Source organism: Sinohyriopsis cumingii, chromosome 10 (genome assembly GCF_028554795.1).
Source record: "Sinohyriopsis cumingii isolate HCF-2022 chromosome 10, ASM2855479v2, whole genome shotgun sequence".
Classification (NCBI taxonomy): domain Eukaryota; kingdom Metazoa; phylum Mollusca; class Bivalvia; order Unionida; family Unionidae; genus Sinohyriopsis; species Sinohyriopsis cumingii.
Window position 1 is genome coordinate 3,508,578 of NC_142970.1, and position 17,021 is coordinate 3,525,598.

The 17,021-nt window shown below is 33.7% G+C and overlaps 1 protein-coding gene across 7 annotated transcripts in view; it reads left to right on the forward strand.

The window, feature by feature from the left end:
• Window positions 1–10,879, forward strand: part of LOC149789501 (advillin-like) — a 169,852-nt gene extending 158,973 nt beyond the window's left edge. For all 7 annotated transcript variants that reach the window (XM_089971531.1, XM_089971537.1, XM_089971534.1 and 4 more), the window contains one exon: window positions 2,059–10,879. In XM_089971531.1, coding sequence (XP_089827657.1) covers window positions 2,059–2,172 — 114 coding nt within the window. In that variant the 3' untranslated portion in view covers window positions 2,173–10,879. The remainder of the gene's footprint in view (window positions 1–2,058) is intronic.
• The last annotated feature ends 6,142 nt before the right edge of the window (window positions 10,880–17,021 follow it).

The window sequence follows — 17,021 nt, forward strand, 5'->3', positions numbered from 1 at the left end:
GCATTGTTTCAGGATCTCCTAGCTGAGGATTACCTACATAATTATTTAAACTCGGTCTAAAGGGCATTGTTTCAGGATCTCCTAGCTGAGGATTACCTACATAATTATTTAGCTTAAGCATAAAGGACACCTATCCATAATGTACAAAGTTTTGTGACCTTTGTATTAGACAGGTTTTTTAAAATATCATTTCCAAGTCTCTTCTCAAAGATAATGACCTTGGAATTAAATTTAACAGGCAACAATCATAATATAACCCTTACATTTCAGTTGTGTTTTGCCAAAGCTGAGAACTTTTTATGACATTATGTCTTTCAGTTGGGTTTTGCCATGGCAGAGAACTTTTCGCCAAATTTATCTTGCAATTGGGTTTTACCAAAACTGAGGCTCTTTTTCCAAATTGTATTTATTTCTGTCATCCAGATTTTAAAATATTTTGCATTGATATTATGAATAAGATCAGCTTTTTAAAATCAAATGCATCAGTCATTCAGCTTGGAATAAACTTAGTGATATGAATGAGATCAGTGTTTGAAAATAAAATACGTTGGTTACTCTGCTTGGAATAAACTTAGTGATATGAATGAGATCAGTGTTTGAAAATAAAATACATTGGTTACTCTGCTTGGAATAAACTTAGTGATATGAATGAGATCAGTGTTTGAAAATAAAATACTCTGCTTGGAATAAACTTAGTGATATGAATGAGATCAGTGTTTGAAAATAAAATACTCTGCTTGGAATAAACTTAGTGATATGAATGAGATCAGTGTTTGAAAATAAAATACTCTGCTTGGAATAAACTTAGTGATATGAATGAGATCAGTGTTTGAAAATAAAATACTCTGCTTGGAATAAACTTAGTGATATGAATGAGATCAGTGTTTGAAAATAAAATACTCTGCTTGGAATAAACTTAGTGATATGAATGAGATCAGTGTTTGAAAATAAAATACTCTGCTTGGAATAAACTTAATGATATGAATGAGATCAGTGTTTGAAAATAAAATACTCTGCTTGGAATAAACTTAGTGATATGAATGAGATCAGTGTTTGAAAATAAAATACTCTGCTTAAAATAAACTTAGTGATATGAATGAGATCAGTGTTTGAAAATAAAATACTCTGCTTGGAATAAACTTGAAGCAGTTTTTCTTATACAGATTATGAACAAAAAAGTATGCTGAACATAACAGAGCTACCAAGACACAACTTGGAATATTTTTTCAATTTTGCCAAGCATATGTGACCTGCTTAGTCATGTCATAGTTTCACATAGTGAACAAACTTACAGATAGCATGACCGCCTTGGTCGCCTAGTGGTTAGAGCGTCCGCCTCGGATGTGGGAGGCCATGGGTTTGATCCCCTATTGAGTCAAACTAAAGACTTACAAAAATGGTACTAACAGCTGCCTCACTTGGCACTCAGCATTGAGAGTTTAGTGTTAGGACTGGTTGGCCTGGTGTCAGGATAATGTTACTGGGTGGGACATCATGCTACATGCCTGCAGCATGATGCCCCAATGCTAGACATAACAATAAACTGCCACACTGCAGACATCATAGCGATATGACTGAAAAAATTGTTAAAGCTTTGTTAAAAATCCAAATCACACACACATACAGATGGCCTGAATCCGATTGTCTTGTGACATGTTTAAATCCAGTTACCTTTGTGATAGATGTTTAAATCCAATTGCTTTTGTGACATCTTTAAATCCAATTGCCTAGTGACAGATGTTTAAATCCAGTTGCCTAGTGACAGATGTTTATATCCAATTGCCTAGTGACAGATGTTTAAATCCAAAACCTAGTGACAGATGGTTATATCCAATTGCATTGTGACAGATGTTTAAATCCATTTGACATTTAGTTGGAAAGCAACATGTTAAACATACATGACTTATATTTAATTATCTGAGGAAATTTACTAATTGGATATTTCTGAGTATTTATTTCTAAACAAAACTGTCATTTAAATTGGGTGGTTATAATTATTGCCTTTGGGATTTTCTAGAGTGTTTAAAAAACTCATGAAACTTTTGTCTTGTTTTACAGATCCATCTTACAAGTGAAGAATTTGAAAAGGTCTTTGGAATGAAATATTCAAAGTTCATCAGTCAACCAGATTGGAAGAGGAAAGAACTGAAAAAGAAAGCAGGCCTATTTTGAATATTAATTAGTTCTTAGCTTTTCTGTCTTCTGCAGATGCATTTTATTGGTCATTATTTTTAGCCAGGTTACCATTTAAGTGTGTGAATGTAAAGAAGTCAGGTGACCTCAATCAGCTAAATGTTATTTATCCATATCAAGTACAGCTAATAATGTTTAATATTCCAAGCATTTGCTCATATAAAATACTGCCAAGTTCATATATCTATTGAAACAAGAACAATCATCAAATTATTGTAATTGTTTCAGTATCTAATGGTTAATAAGGTTCTGACATGTATCAATAGATTTAGTAAAATGTCTTGTAGTGGAATCGTTAAAATAGACCATGTTGTTGAGCATAACAGAAATGATTGAAATAGGCCATATTGTAGAGCATAACAGAAATCATTAAAATAGGCCATATTGTAGAGCATAACAGCATAGCAGAACTGATTCAAATAGGACATATTATAGAGCATAACAGAAACCATTGAAATAGGCCATATTGTAGAGCATAACAGAAATCATTAAAATAGATCATATTGTTGAGTATAACAGAAATCATTTAAACACACATGACAACACCAGGACATGAAACCAATAAATTATAAAGTATGACCAGTAGATTGGCTTCTTAACCATAGATTTTTTTATCAACAAAAATTGAATGTGTTTATAGGGGACTGGAAGGAAAACAAGTAGATCTTTCAGCATAATATTTATTCTCTTCATTTTGTTATAAAACAGCAACTTTTGAACTTGAATCAGATCATAGAAGAAAATGTTACAATACAAATGAATAAATACCAGTCAGTGTAATATCTATTAAATGAATGAATACTAGTCAGTGTAATATCTGTTAAATGAATGAATACCAGTCAGTGTATTATCTATTAAATGAATGAATACCAGTCAGTGTAATATCTATTAAATGAATGAATACCAGTCAGTGTATTATCTATTAAATGAATGAATACCAGTCAGTGTATTATCTGTTAAATGAATGAATACCAGTCTATGTATTATCTATTAAATGAATGAATACCAGTAAGTGTATTATCTATTAAATGAATGAATACCAGTCTATGTATTATCTATTAAATGAATAAATACCATTAGTGTATTGTTAATGAAATGAATGAATACCAGTCAGTGTATTGTCAATTAAATGAAAAGGGAAGAGTGTTATATCTGGTAACTGGAGATCTTGGCCCATAATGGAGTCAGCCCATAGCAAAGTTAGCCTATCGCCCATACAGATTTAATTAAGAAATATCCCCACAACATTCTTGGTCCATTATGTAATCAGCCTATGTCAAAGTCAGCCTTACCATTGACCTTGTATGGCTTCATTTATACGGCCATTGATAATAAATTTATATAAATAAATTACAGTTAGTATTGAGAGAAGCAATAAGACAGGCAAAGATGGGCCAAGATACCAAATTTTATACTGAAGAAACACATGCATAAGAATTTGAAATGTTTGCTTTGTCTCTGTGCTCATCTTTTAAAATATATATATATATATATATATATATATATATATATATATATATATATATCCTGATTAACGTAGTGGCCTTATAAGGACAGAGGCATTTTAAACTTAGAATCCTGGAAAATGTTTACTGATGATACAAAATTTATTGTGTGTGGATGGAAGTGCAACTAATTAGATTACACATGTCAATATGTTTATAATCACAAGTAACAGACACATGCAACCATCAACTCAATTAACAATTAACAACAGCAGGATAAAGACAGTTTCAAAATATTGATTATGCAGTATATAATATAATTAATCTGTCAGTTATGATTTTATCCACAATATTTCTATTGCAAATTAAATGACTGTAAAAACAAAGAACAATATATCCACATTACTATTATAAAAATAGTGGACTAAAAGGTTGAGTACATTATATGGGCCAAGTATGTTATGCGCTGATTGGGGTGGGCTGAGAATGTTACTGGACCATCTCAGCTATAGGCCAAGCAGGCCCAGAACCATTATATATCATAGTTCACTGCCAATTTTTTGTAAGAAATAAAATCAACAAAATGTTTTGTTTCCTTAACAAGACACTGACCGGTGATCACTATTGACATTCGTTGTAACTATTAAGTTTCACACATAACAGGTTCTTGATAGTTATACAAGTCAGATTTCACTTGAATCACTTTGTATTTTGTGGAGAACGTAGTTTGTCAGCATTAGAAGTGGCAATGACAAAACAACCTCTCTCAGCCTAACTTCATTTTTCATGTGGCTGGGTGTTGAAGTTGGCTGACACTTATAAAGTTAATGTTCACCCTGGGGAGGAAGTTCTGGAGTTGGGCTTCGTATGTATTTCTGCATCTCATACATTTTAGTGGGTGGTTTAACAGTACTGGTATAAAACACACATTTTGACAAGAATAAAAATATGTGAACCGCCATTTAATATAAAAGCATTTTGAACAATGCAATAATAATTAAACAATACAAGAAAGCTAGGTACTAACTGAAAATGTTTCTGCTGAAACTGAAATGCTTCTGCCAGAAACATTGCTGGGTCTTCTTTTTATATCGCCTCTATCAAATGCAAAGATATCCTGATTTTTATTCAAAGTCTTCAAAACCATCCCTTTACTACACCTCATAAAACACTCCGCATTTCTAGATTACGATTAGGTAATCAAATAACAGCTTGATGTACACACGTTAACCTTTTAACCCACTTACTTAGCCACACATCATTGCATCGGTATAACATATCTGGTCTGTAGTAGACTGATTCCCACTGTTCCTGTAAAGTGTAGATAGAACACAAAAGTAAAATTGTTTTTTGTGTCACAAATTGTTCAAAATCTTTAATTTTTCAAAAGTAGTATATTTCAACCATAAAACACTTCTTGTAATAGACAGCCTTTAAAAAGGGTATTTTTGTCCTACCACAGTTAGAATCACACATGTGTTAAAATAGACCATATTGTAGAATATAATGGAAATCTTTCGATTGGAAATCACTAAGTGTATAGTGTCATATTACCTATTGTGTAGATTAATTTGTTTCATGAATTTCTTGTCAACAATCTTTTTAGCTACCATTTTAGTTTATTGAAAAAAATTCTCAGCAAAAGTACATTTCAGTCTGTCTGTAATATTTTCTGAATGAATTGTTCTAAAAAAATACAAAAAAATATGTTATTACATGCATCTTTTGGTTTCATAAACGGAAGGACTTCTTTGTATTTCGGAGCATGCTGTAGACAGTTTTCATTATTAAAAAAGACTGAAAACAACAGGTTGGACAGTTTCATATTTTCTGTAAATTTTCTTACGTTCTAAGCTTTTTTCAACAAATAATCCATAGAAATTATCATTAAATTTGAAGTTAAATTTTTTACAAAGAATTTTTTTAAAATTAGAAATTGTTTACATTTTACATTTTCATTGAGACACGAAAACGTAACTGAAGCATATTATATTGGAAATGATACACTGGGTACAAATTGCATGTTAGGTATGCAATACTGTTTTAACAGGGAAAATAAAATGGTGAAGGCAGGTGGGGGGAGAATTTGCACCTCAACATTTTCCAGATCAAAAATATTGCATGTACTAACATAAAGATTGGGTGTCAAAACTGTCACTTTATAAAAAGAAGTTATTTCTAAAAAAAATATCACAAAAAATGTCACTTCATAAAAATATAAAATACTAATGAAACCCACAATTAGATCGATTGGGTGTGAAAAATGTCAAAATTGTCAGTTTGTAAATAAAAGCTGATATTACCCACAAGTACACTGATTGGGTGTGAAAACTGTCACTTTATTATATAAAAAATGGATGTAACCTTCCAGTTGTCTGACTAGGTGTGAGAAATATCACTTTATAAGAAAAATGATGAAACCTACTGACTGACTGATTACCATAGGCATTCTTTTATCCATTATTTATGCAATTTGGGATTTCTTTATTTAAAATAAACACAGAAATTGACAAATTTGAATGTATGATCCTAGGTTTCAAAGTGTCTTATATTTGTTGAGCACGTGTAGTGAGAAAGCTAGATATAGTCACTTTTCTTGTACAGGCAGCAATGGTGTAGGCATCATTATCAACGGATTTATTAAGGTTTTGGTTCAGGGTTTTCATTTGCATATATTTCCTAAACCTTATGGTAGATTCTTATCATACTTGGCCTGACTCATTATGAAGCAAACATAATTAACTGTATGATAGGCTTGCCCACCCCTAATTACCTTGAGGTCAGGGTCCCAGTCATAGAAAATTCTATTTAATATTTTGGTTAAAGTTTGTTCTTGTGCTTATATTTCCTATATCCATTGATGGACTGTTTTATTCTTGGGATGAATATATATTGGGCTTTTGTTTAGCCCACATAAGTCAACAGATTTATTAAGGGTTTGGTTCAGGGTTTTCATTTGTATATATTTCCTAAACATCTTGGTAGATTCTCATCATACTTGGCCTGACTCATCATGAACCTGAGACTGTTCATTTAATAACAGTCACTGACCCTTTTGACCTTGAGGTCAAGATCACAGAGAAAGATTTCAGTCAATGCTATGTTACACTCTCTTGTCTGAAGACTTTGGCATCAAAGATACAGTCATGTAATTTTGGTTAAAGTATATACATTTCTTTTATTTCCTAAACCTCTTGCTGGATTTTATTTATACATGGAGTGAATCCATATGAAGTTTGGACATTTGACTTTGTGATGTGCTTGGTTAACCTTGAGACCTGAGAAAAAGGTCACACATTTTTTTTATAGTAATGCTTCGATCATGGGTTGGGCATGCAGGCCTTTACATTATTGTTATAATGTTTATAAAATAGTATCACATACTGGTTATATGAACATGCACCTTTTTGCAATGTTCTGCGACTATCATTGAATAAGACAATATTCTCTTCAGCTGTTTGTTTTGTTGTACATTGATATTATATATCAGCCTGTTGTTACGATGTAGTTGTTTATGTAATTGTTATTTTCACTAATTTCTTATGAAAAAGCATTTACTGTTTTTCCTCCATGGACTGATATATTGTACTTTATGTACCACCCCCTTCACCCACACAAACTGATAAATATACATTGATGAAAAAAATGTTGAGTCTGCTTAGGCAAGAACTTGACATAGTGATCGTTTTGTTATCCATGTATAAGTCCATACCTCGGTCCAACCATATGGCCCTCCACAACCAAAATTAACCTCCATTTATATTTTACCTTTCTAAATAAATGGTGGGTTGACAAAAAGAGGCCTGTTTGCTATTTTCATGTTTTTGGTAACAAGTTATAAATATCTATATGTTAGCTGTTTAACCTTTTGGATCTATGATTATAATTATTATTCTCATGCCAATATTCAAATACTTTATATTCAGCTTTATATTAGTCCCACCCACCACCCACCCAGATTCAAACAGTTTTGTATTAGTCCCACCCACCCAGCCACCCAGTGTCAAATAGCACAAACATGGAGAGACCCTATTCTGCTAAACACTGAGTTGACCCTGCTCTGCCAAACAGAGTAGACTCTACTGTGCCAAGCACAGAGTAGATTTTATTCTGCCAGGCACAGACAGAGGATTCCATTTGCCAAACACAGAATAGGCCCTATTCGTTCAAGTGCAGAAAGAGTAGACTATTCTGACAAGCATGGAGTAGATCTATTCTGCTAAGGAAAAACAGAGTAGACCTTATTCTGCTAAACAGGGGCCCCGAGTGTCCGAGTGGTCTAAAGCGCTCTCTGTTACGGATCACTGCCATCTCACGTCTGTCTGCGTGGGTTCGAGTCTCAGATTCGGCTAATGTGGGTATGTGAGAAAGCTTGCCAGTAGCTTCTCGTGGGTCGGTGGTTCTTTCCGGGGTTTTCCCAGGTTCTTCCTCCACCATTAATACTGGATGCCACGTATAGCCAATTGCGTGCTGAAAAATGGCATTAAGCCCTACAACAACATTCTGCTAAACATGCAGTAGATCTATTCTGCCAAGGAAAAACACAGTAGACCTTATTCTGACAAGCATGGAGTAGATCTATTCTGACAAGGAAAAACACAGTAGACCCTGTTCTTCCTAGCACAGAGTAGACGTTATTCTACCAAGCACAGAGTAGACATTATTATGCCAAGCACAGAGTAGACATCATTATGCCAAGCACAGAGTAGACATCATTATGCCCAGGTATTATCTGATTGTGTGACTTGATCTATGCTGTTTGCTGCTGGCATGTATTGAGAAAAAAAAATTGTGGTTATCTAGATTGCAAAAGGGTAAAACTACCATTGACATGGATTGAGAGCACAGTGATTATAGTCTACATTCAAAACTCATTTATCAAGAAATGTATATTTTCTGTAACCTAACATTTCCATACAAGTAAAATCTCTTGTGATTACAAATGTTACAAGATAAGGACAGTATGAAAAGGAAATGTATGTGTTTTTTACTGGGCAAATACCATCTGAGTCCAAAGCTGAACACTCCATTATTGAGATCAAATTTAATGTGTTTATTCTGTCAGCTTCGTCTTTTTCTATTTGGTTATATGTCTTAACAAGAGATGACTGCATATGGTCTCCTAATGAATTGCAAATTGTTGAGATATCTGAGAATTTATTTAAATGGCATGTTACTATTCCAGAAACATGATTATTATTATTATTATTATTATTATTATTATTATATACATTCCAGTTGTAATTTTCTTTCCATATGTATTTGGTTGTGTATTATAATTTTCATTCCATATATCATTTCATAATTAGGGTTCTTGGTAATGATGTTTTTAGCTTCTCGGACATATTCAGACTTTGCTATTTGAACTTATTTTTTTCCCTGATAAATTTGTTGTCTTTTTATACAAGAAGGAAGTTGCTACAGGCTCACTGTGTTCCATTTTTAAAAATACAGTGACCAGCATGAGTGAAATTAAATTTTTTAGTGGTTGTCTAATTGGCTTTTGTGCAAAACAAACACTGTGAATTTAAAAAGGTTTTAATTTTATCAGTTAATTTGAATGTTATTGAAACAGATCCATAATGAGTTGTCTCAGTATAGGGGATTTCATTGGGTTCTCATAAGTGCTGCATTGTTGTTTTAAGAATCAATCGATGTATATGTAGGTCAAAATGAGATTCATCGCATTGATGTTTTGGTACATTTGTCATTTGAATGTATATTGTGAATACAAGTGTTACATAAGGAATGAAATCAATAAACTACTTAACATTGTTAGCCTGGATTATAGTGGAATGTGTTGATTTAAAGAAGTATAGTCTGGATTATAATGGAATGTGTTGGTTTAAAGCGGTATAGTCTGGATTATATTGGAATTTGTTGATTTAAAACGGTATAGTCTGGATTATAGTGAAATGTGTTGGTTTAAAGCGGTATAGTCTGGATTATGGTGGAATGTGCTGGTTTAAAGCGGTATAGTCTGGATTATAGTAGAATGTGTTGGTTTAAAGCGGTATAGTCTGGATTATAGTGGAATGTGTTGATTTAAAGCGGTATAGTCTGGATTATAGTGGAATGTGTCGATTTAAAGCGGTATAGTCTGGATTAAGGCTGTGCTAATTTTATTTTTGCTTCAGCCTATATTCCACTACAAATGTTTTTTTATATAAAAAATTCTGCATTTATAGGTGTCACTCTTATCATAGTGTAACTGTTTATTATTTTGAATTTTTTTACAACAGGTTGTGAAGATTTAATAAAATGGGGGTGGGGATCATGATGATCCAATGAGCATATCATTCTCAATTTTTACATGAGATTTGAATTTAATGTAATATCTATAAAAAAGGTCAATGATATTAAAATAATAAATAAAGAAAATATTTAGTTTTTCCTTTTAATTTTATCTAATTTTGAAGCCACTTAAAAATGAACTTGTTTGATTCTATTTTAAATGTGTTACTAAGAGTTTGCACACCACTGAATAAAATAAATGATTATATAAAGATTGTATGTACCTTTAAACCACATTCAATAGTTTCAAAAGTCTCCATTTTTATTTTTTATGCCAAAAATGATTTTACTCAACTTTGATAATTTAATGTTTGAAAATTTTAATTCATTTGAAGGAAAAAAAAAAACAATTGAAGTCTGACAGTTTGTATGCAAATTTTCATCATTTCTAATTAGTCACATGCTTGTAATACATAAACTTCATAATTATAATTTTCTTTTTATAATCTTTTCAAACAGAACCTTTTCCTATGCAGAATATCTTTGTTGTGGTACAAAATAATGAGCATAAAGTTATTATAAGTTTTCTTATACCTCAAAGTTTTATGAATATAAAGGGTAATAAAAATCAGAGATAAATCTTGTGTTCTATATAATCAGGACATTAGTATTTGCTTGTTTGTTGGAATGGATATTTTTCTAAAATCTTACATTGAGAAAATACAAGAAACATTTATGAAGATCAGATGGAACCACCTTGTACGATGAATATCACGGGGGAAAAGTTATCCCTTACAAATGTTTTTGACATTATCAGAGATGCTGCAAACCTATTGAATTGTAGGATTTGGCAGAATCAGTTAAGATTCATGCAGATTTTGAAATACATCGGGGACAGATTTTGAAATACATCGGGGGACAGATGAAGCAGATTATCTGTGGTTCCTGTGATTTTTTTTACCCAATGTGCAAATTTCTTTGTATTCCAAATAAATGTGTATCAGTCATCTTGTCTTGTTTGTTCATTACTTGAATTAATATATTTATTTAGGTAGACATAGGGTCAGCATGCACTAATATAATTATGATCTGGTTTAGTACAGTAGATACAGAAAAAATATTGAAAGGTTCCAATTAAATATGCTCTTAAAGGGGAACTCTACAGATATTATATGCTTCTGAGAGAGTGACAGGTGTTAATGTGAAATTGTTTGCATTTGCAGAATGGAGTGAATGTTGGTATACCTATGTTTCTTTCATGTGGTCTGGCAGAAATTTCTTTGGATATTATACTTGTGGAAATTGTACATGAAATGAAAACGAGCTTGCAGTTTTTGATAGGTGCACATCTGAAGTAAGGCCAGGCTGTAAACTCTGTAACCCAAATTACAGGAAAATAAAGGGAATTTAAAGTTCTTTTAGCAGTACCTAAGATGTACAGGGAAACCAGGATAATCAGTAAGGAAAACCTGGAAAAAAAAATTCTTTTAAAAGTCTAAACCCAATGCATATATGAAACTGGAGTGCCACCATAGCAAATTGCTAATTAATTTGTTGATCACTAATGTTAAAAAATGTCGACGGAAAGATCATCTGCTCATGACGGTGCAAAGGAAGACACCACTGAAGGCAATGATGCAGATTTTGACCTGCACCTTGGCACAGAAGTTGAGTAGATGGTTGCAATAATAGGTTTTCTCACCCCTCCATTTCTCCTCACCCCCAACATCCTCTGGTGCCTAATAATCTCAGGAGGATGCCCCCCTCGCCCCCCCCCCCCGGAAGTTTTCTGGCAGCATCTCTTCATCATGTTTTTCATTGCATGCTTTTAACTCTAATGGTCGTAGACCAGGAAAGCTTATCGGATAGTCTGTTTGTCAGTCACTTGTCTCTCTGTCTATTAGCACAAGTTGTTTTTTTTTTTGGTGCTGCTTCTCCTAAAATACTTGGAGGATTGCCTTGAAACTTCACATACACATTCATTCTTTGGTTATTTTTATCTAAATGAAAATGATGCTGATAGGGACATCCAGTATGGCCACCACAGTGGCCGTCTTGATAATCTTGTTAACAGTACTCCTGAATGAATGGTCATATCCACATGGGTTTCCACTTAAAGACTTCAACGATGTTTAGTTGGTCCTAAGTCAAAATAATGCCCCTTATGGCAAGCATTGTAAAAATCTTACTAACGCTACTCCTTCAGAATGGGTGGTCTTATCAACATGGGCTTTTCATTGATTGATTTGTTGTGATCTCTAGTGATTCCTAAATTAAAATGGTGCTAGTTGAAAATGGTACTGATCTGACATCCAACAGGGCCATCATGGCAGCCATCTTGAAACTCTTAATGCTACTTCTTCTGCATGGATGGCCATATGAGCATGGGATTAACACTAAATGACTTCTTGTGAAGTCTAGCTGGTCTTGAAAATGATGCTGAACTGACAATAAATGTAGCAGTTATCTTAAAAATTTTGTTATCACAACGCTGCTTGAGCTGAAAGTTACAATGACATTTCACAAGAAGACTTGTGATGTCCAGTTGGTCTTAAATTCCACAACAGCCATCTTGAAAATCTTAATATTGCTACTCCTGAATGGAAAGTCATATCTTAAAAATACTATATATACCTCTCCAAACAGATGGCTATATCAACATGGTGTTTTCAACATATAGATTTCTTAAGATGGCTATATCAACATGGTGTTTTCAACATAGAGATTTCTTAAGATGGCTATATCAACATGGTGTTTTCAACATATAGATTTCTTAAGATGGCTATATCAACATGGTGTTTTCAACATATAGATTTCTTAAGATGGCTATATCAACATGGTGTTTTCAACATATAGATTTCTTAACATACCCAGTAGTTCCTAAATAAAAATGGTATGAGTAATACATGCAGTATAAAGAAAAACACTAATTACCTGTACATTGTCTCATTTATATGAAAGAGTTGTGGATGTACTAGTATATTGTTGAACTTGCACCTTAATTAGTTTTTTTTTAAAATGTAAATAATTAATGCAGATTCCTTTAGCCTAACCATTTCTTAAGATTTTCCTAAATTATACACAATTATTTTTTATAATGGTGGAAGTGAACTTTTTCACATTGATAAACAGAATTCTTTTGAATTCTGCATTTGATTTTTTTGGTATTCATCTGCTGCATATTGTGTTATGATGTCCATTTATCTGTAACACATTTGTTTTCAGCACAATATCTTTCGGTAAGTTGTAACTATATGAGGTTAGCAAACTTTGTGGATTGCGGATAGCTTGCACTTGGAGCTGGGAAGAAACCAATTTCAGGCTCAAAAGCTGAATGGTCTAGGCCACTGACTAAAAGAAGGAACAAGTTTCTGCACAATAATTGAAATTCTCCACCATCTTTTGTTACCAGACATTATATTGGACTTATCGAAAATGGTTTCTGCACAAAAATGTTAGTTATGTACAGAGAGGTCTATTAAAGATTGGGCAGGCATACAGTGTTGAGACACCGGTTCATAGAATGTTAGTTATGTACAGAGAGGTCTATTAAAGATTGGGCAGGCATACAGTGTTGAGACTGTGGTTCATAGAATGTTAGATATGTACAGAGAGGTCTATTAAAGATTGGGCAGGCATACAGTGTTGAGACTGGTTCATAGAATGTTAGATATGTACAGAGAGGTCTATTAAAGATTGGGCAGGCATACAGTGTTGAGACTGTGGTTCATAGAATGTTAGATATGTACAGAGAGGTCTATTAAAGATTGGGCAGGCATACAGTGTTGAGACTGGTTCATAGAATGTTAGATATGTACAGAGAGGTCTATTAAAGATTGGGCAGGCATACAGTGTTGAGACTGGTTCATAGAATGTTAGATATGTACAGAGAGGTCTATTAAAGATTGGGCAGGCATACAGTGTTGAGACTGTGTTGCATAGAATGTTAGATATGTACAAAGAGGTCTAATAAAGATTGGGCAGGCATACAGTGTTGAGACTGGTGCAAAGAATGTTAGATATGTACAGAGAGGTCTATTAAAGATTGTGCAGGCATACAGTGTTGAGACTGTGGTTCATAGATTGATTCTGTGTTGGTACAAAGCTTTATAGTGAGCATGTATGTGCCATTGGAGACATTGGCCTATTGCTATTATTGACATAGTTGAGTATGATTACATCATTACTTTAGAAATATGCCATTGGAGACATTGGTCAGTTGCTATTATTGACATAGTTGAGTATGATTACATCATTACTTTAGAAATATGCCATTGGAGACATTGGTCTATTGCTATTATTGACATAGTTGAGTATGATTACATCATTACTTTAGAAATATGCCATTGGAGACATTGGTCTATTGCTATTATTGACATAGTTGAGTATGATTACATCATTACTTTAGAAATATGCCATTGGAGACATTGGTCTATTGCTATTATTGACATAGTTGAGGGGGCCCCGAGTGGCCGAGTGGTCTAAAGCGCTCTTCGTTACGGATCACTGCCATCTCACCTCTGTCTGCGGCGGTTCGAGTCTAAGATTCAGCCAATGTGGGCATGTGAGAAAGCTTGCCAGTAGCTTCTCGTGGGTCGGTGGTTCTTTCCGGGGTTTTCCGGGTTCTTCCTCCACCATTAATACTGGCCGCCATGTATAGCCTATCGTGCTGAAAAATGGCGTTAAACCCCACAACAACAACAACAACAACATAGTTGAGTATGATTACATCATTACTTTAGAAATATGCCGTTGGAGACATTGGCCTATTGCTATTATTGACATAGTTGAGTATGATTACATCATTACTTCAGAAATATGCCATTGGAGACATTTGTCTGTTGCTATTATTGACATAGTTGAGTATGATTACATCATTACTTTAGAAATATGCCATTGGAGACATTGGCCTATTGCTTTATTGACATAGTTGAGTATGATTACATCATTACTTTAGAAATATGCCATTGGAGACATTGGCCTATTGCTATTATTGACATAGTTGAGTATGATTACATCATTACTTCAGAAATATGCCATTGGAGACATTGGTCTGTTGCTATTATTGACATAGTTGAGTATGATTACATCATTACTTTAGAAATATGCCATTGGAGACATTGGCCTATTGCTTTATTGACATAGTTGAGTATGATTACATCATTACTTTAGAAATATGCCATTGGAGACATTGGCCTATTGCTATTATTGACATAGTTGAGTATGATTACATCATTACTTTAGAAATATGCCATTGGAGACATTGGCCTATTGCTATTATTGACATAGTTTAGTATGATTACATCATTACTTTAGAAATATGCCATTGGAGACATTGGCCTATTGCTATTATTGACATAGTTGAGTATGATTACCTCATTACTTTAGAAATATGCCGTTGGAGACATTGGCCTATTGCTATTATTGACATAGTTGAGTATGATTACATCATTACTTCAGAAATATGCCATTGGAGACATTGGTCTGTTGCTATTATTGACATAGTTGAGTAGGATTGCATCATTACTTAAGAAATATGCCATTGGAGACATTGGCCTATTGCTATTATTGACATAGTTGAGTATGATTACATCATTACTTCAGAAATATGCCATTGGAGACATTGGTCTATTGCTATTATTGACATAGTTGAGTATGATTGCATCATTACTTCAGAAATATGCCATTGGAGACATTACCTTAATGTCCTTGTAGGACAGTGTTGTTACTTTAGATGTGCCATTTGCTGACAGATCTCAGTAGGACAGTGTTGTTACTTTAGACGTGCCATTTGCTGACAGAGCTCAGCTAATAAGTTATTTGTTTCCTTTCATAGAATTGATGATATGCTTGTAGAAGTTTGATGGATTATAGACAGGAGAGCTCATATGGAGCTTTCCAGTCTTTCAGTTGTTTTCAGGTCATACTTTCTTCTGTGGAGATGAAAACTGCCGTCATACAGAGCTGAAAGTAGTTCAAGACAGTAAATCAGGCTGCAAATGGACTCGTAGCTTTTCTCACTGCTTACATGCAAGACCAGTCGATAAGTCTGTCATAGCTATGAAAATGTAAGAATCTTCTTGGCACAAATTTATATATCCAAAGGGAGACTAATTGTTAGTGAGATCTACTGTTCGTTGTCTTATGATAAGTTTCATATCATGTAAGAACTTATACATATTTGCTAGCGAACAAACATTTATTAATACATTGGTGGGGTGTCTATCATCGATCATGCATCTTCTGTCCAACAACAATTGCTTGTTACCATTACGGTATGGCCCTGCATCTATTATCAATCATGCATCTTCTGTCCAACAACAATTGCTTGTTACCATTCTCGATGATATACGGTATTTCTTATTCGGTTTTGATTCATCTTGGAATATTGGCTTATGTCGCCACAATGTCGGATGAGTTCAGTAATGAGTGAGAGCTATACATACTAATCGGGTGATCATGTATATAATTGGCTGAATTTGTTACCACTATGGAGACCATACTTTGATCCGATTTCGAGCAGAATGAATATATATGCTTATATTATATAGACCCGTGAAGGATTTGACAATGATCGAGATCTCTGCATATTTATGAGGTAATCTTGCTTCTGACTGGCTGAGGTCGTTGACACTCAGGAAGCTATATTTGTGATATAATTATTTTATCAGACCTTAGAATTTATGCTTATATCATCATGATCTCGGATGAAGTTCGTAATGAATATGATCCACCGATATGAATGACCTGATCTCGAATCTCATTTGCTGAGCTTGTTAACACTCTTTTTTTTGTGTCAGATTTTGATCGACTTCGAAATGGTCAACAGTTAAGTCAGACGAGCTACACCAAGCTACACCAAACACATTTTGGCCTTTTGTAACATGATTTCGTTAGTATGTTTCCGAACAGTGGCAGCATAGACAGTATAGTCATAATAACAACGGTTCTACTGCAAGCGTTGTCTTGGTCTTTTCAGAGTTACGGGCTTGTAGGGAAAGTGTTATTTCATTATATTAATATCGCTAACGCTGACGATGCTGAGTATGGCTGTGTCTCGCATTTTCTCCTCAAAAGGCTGGACAAAAATGAAATTGTTTTCCATGGATAATGTCATTGTTTTGATAAGAATCTAAGAACGATTTCTAA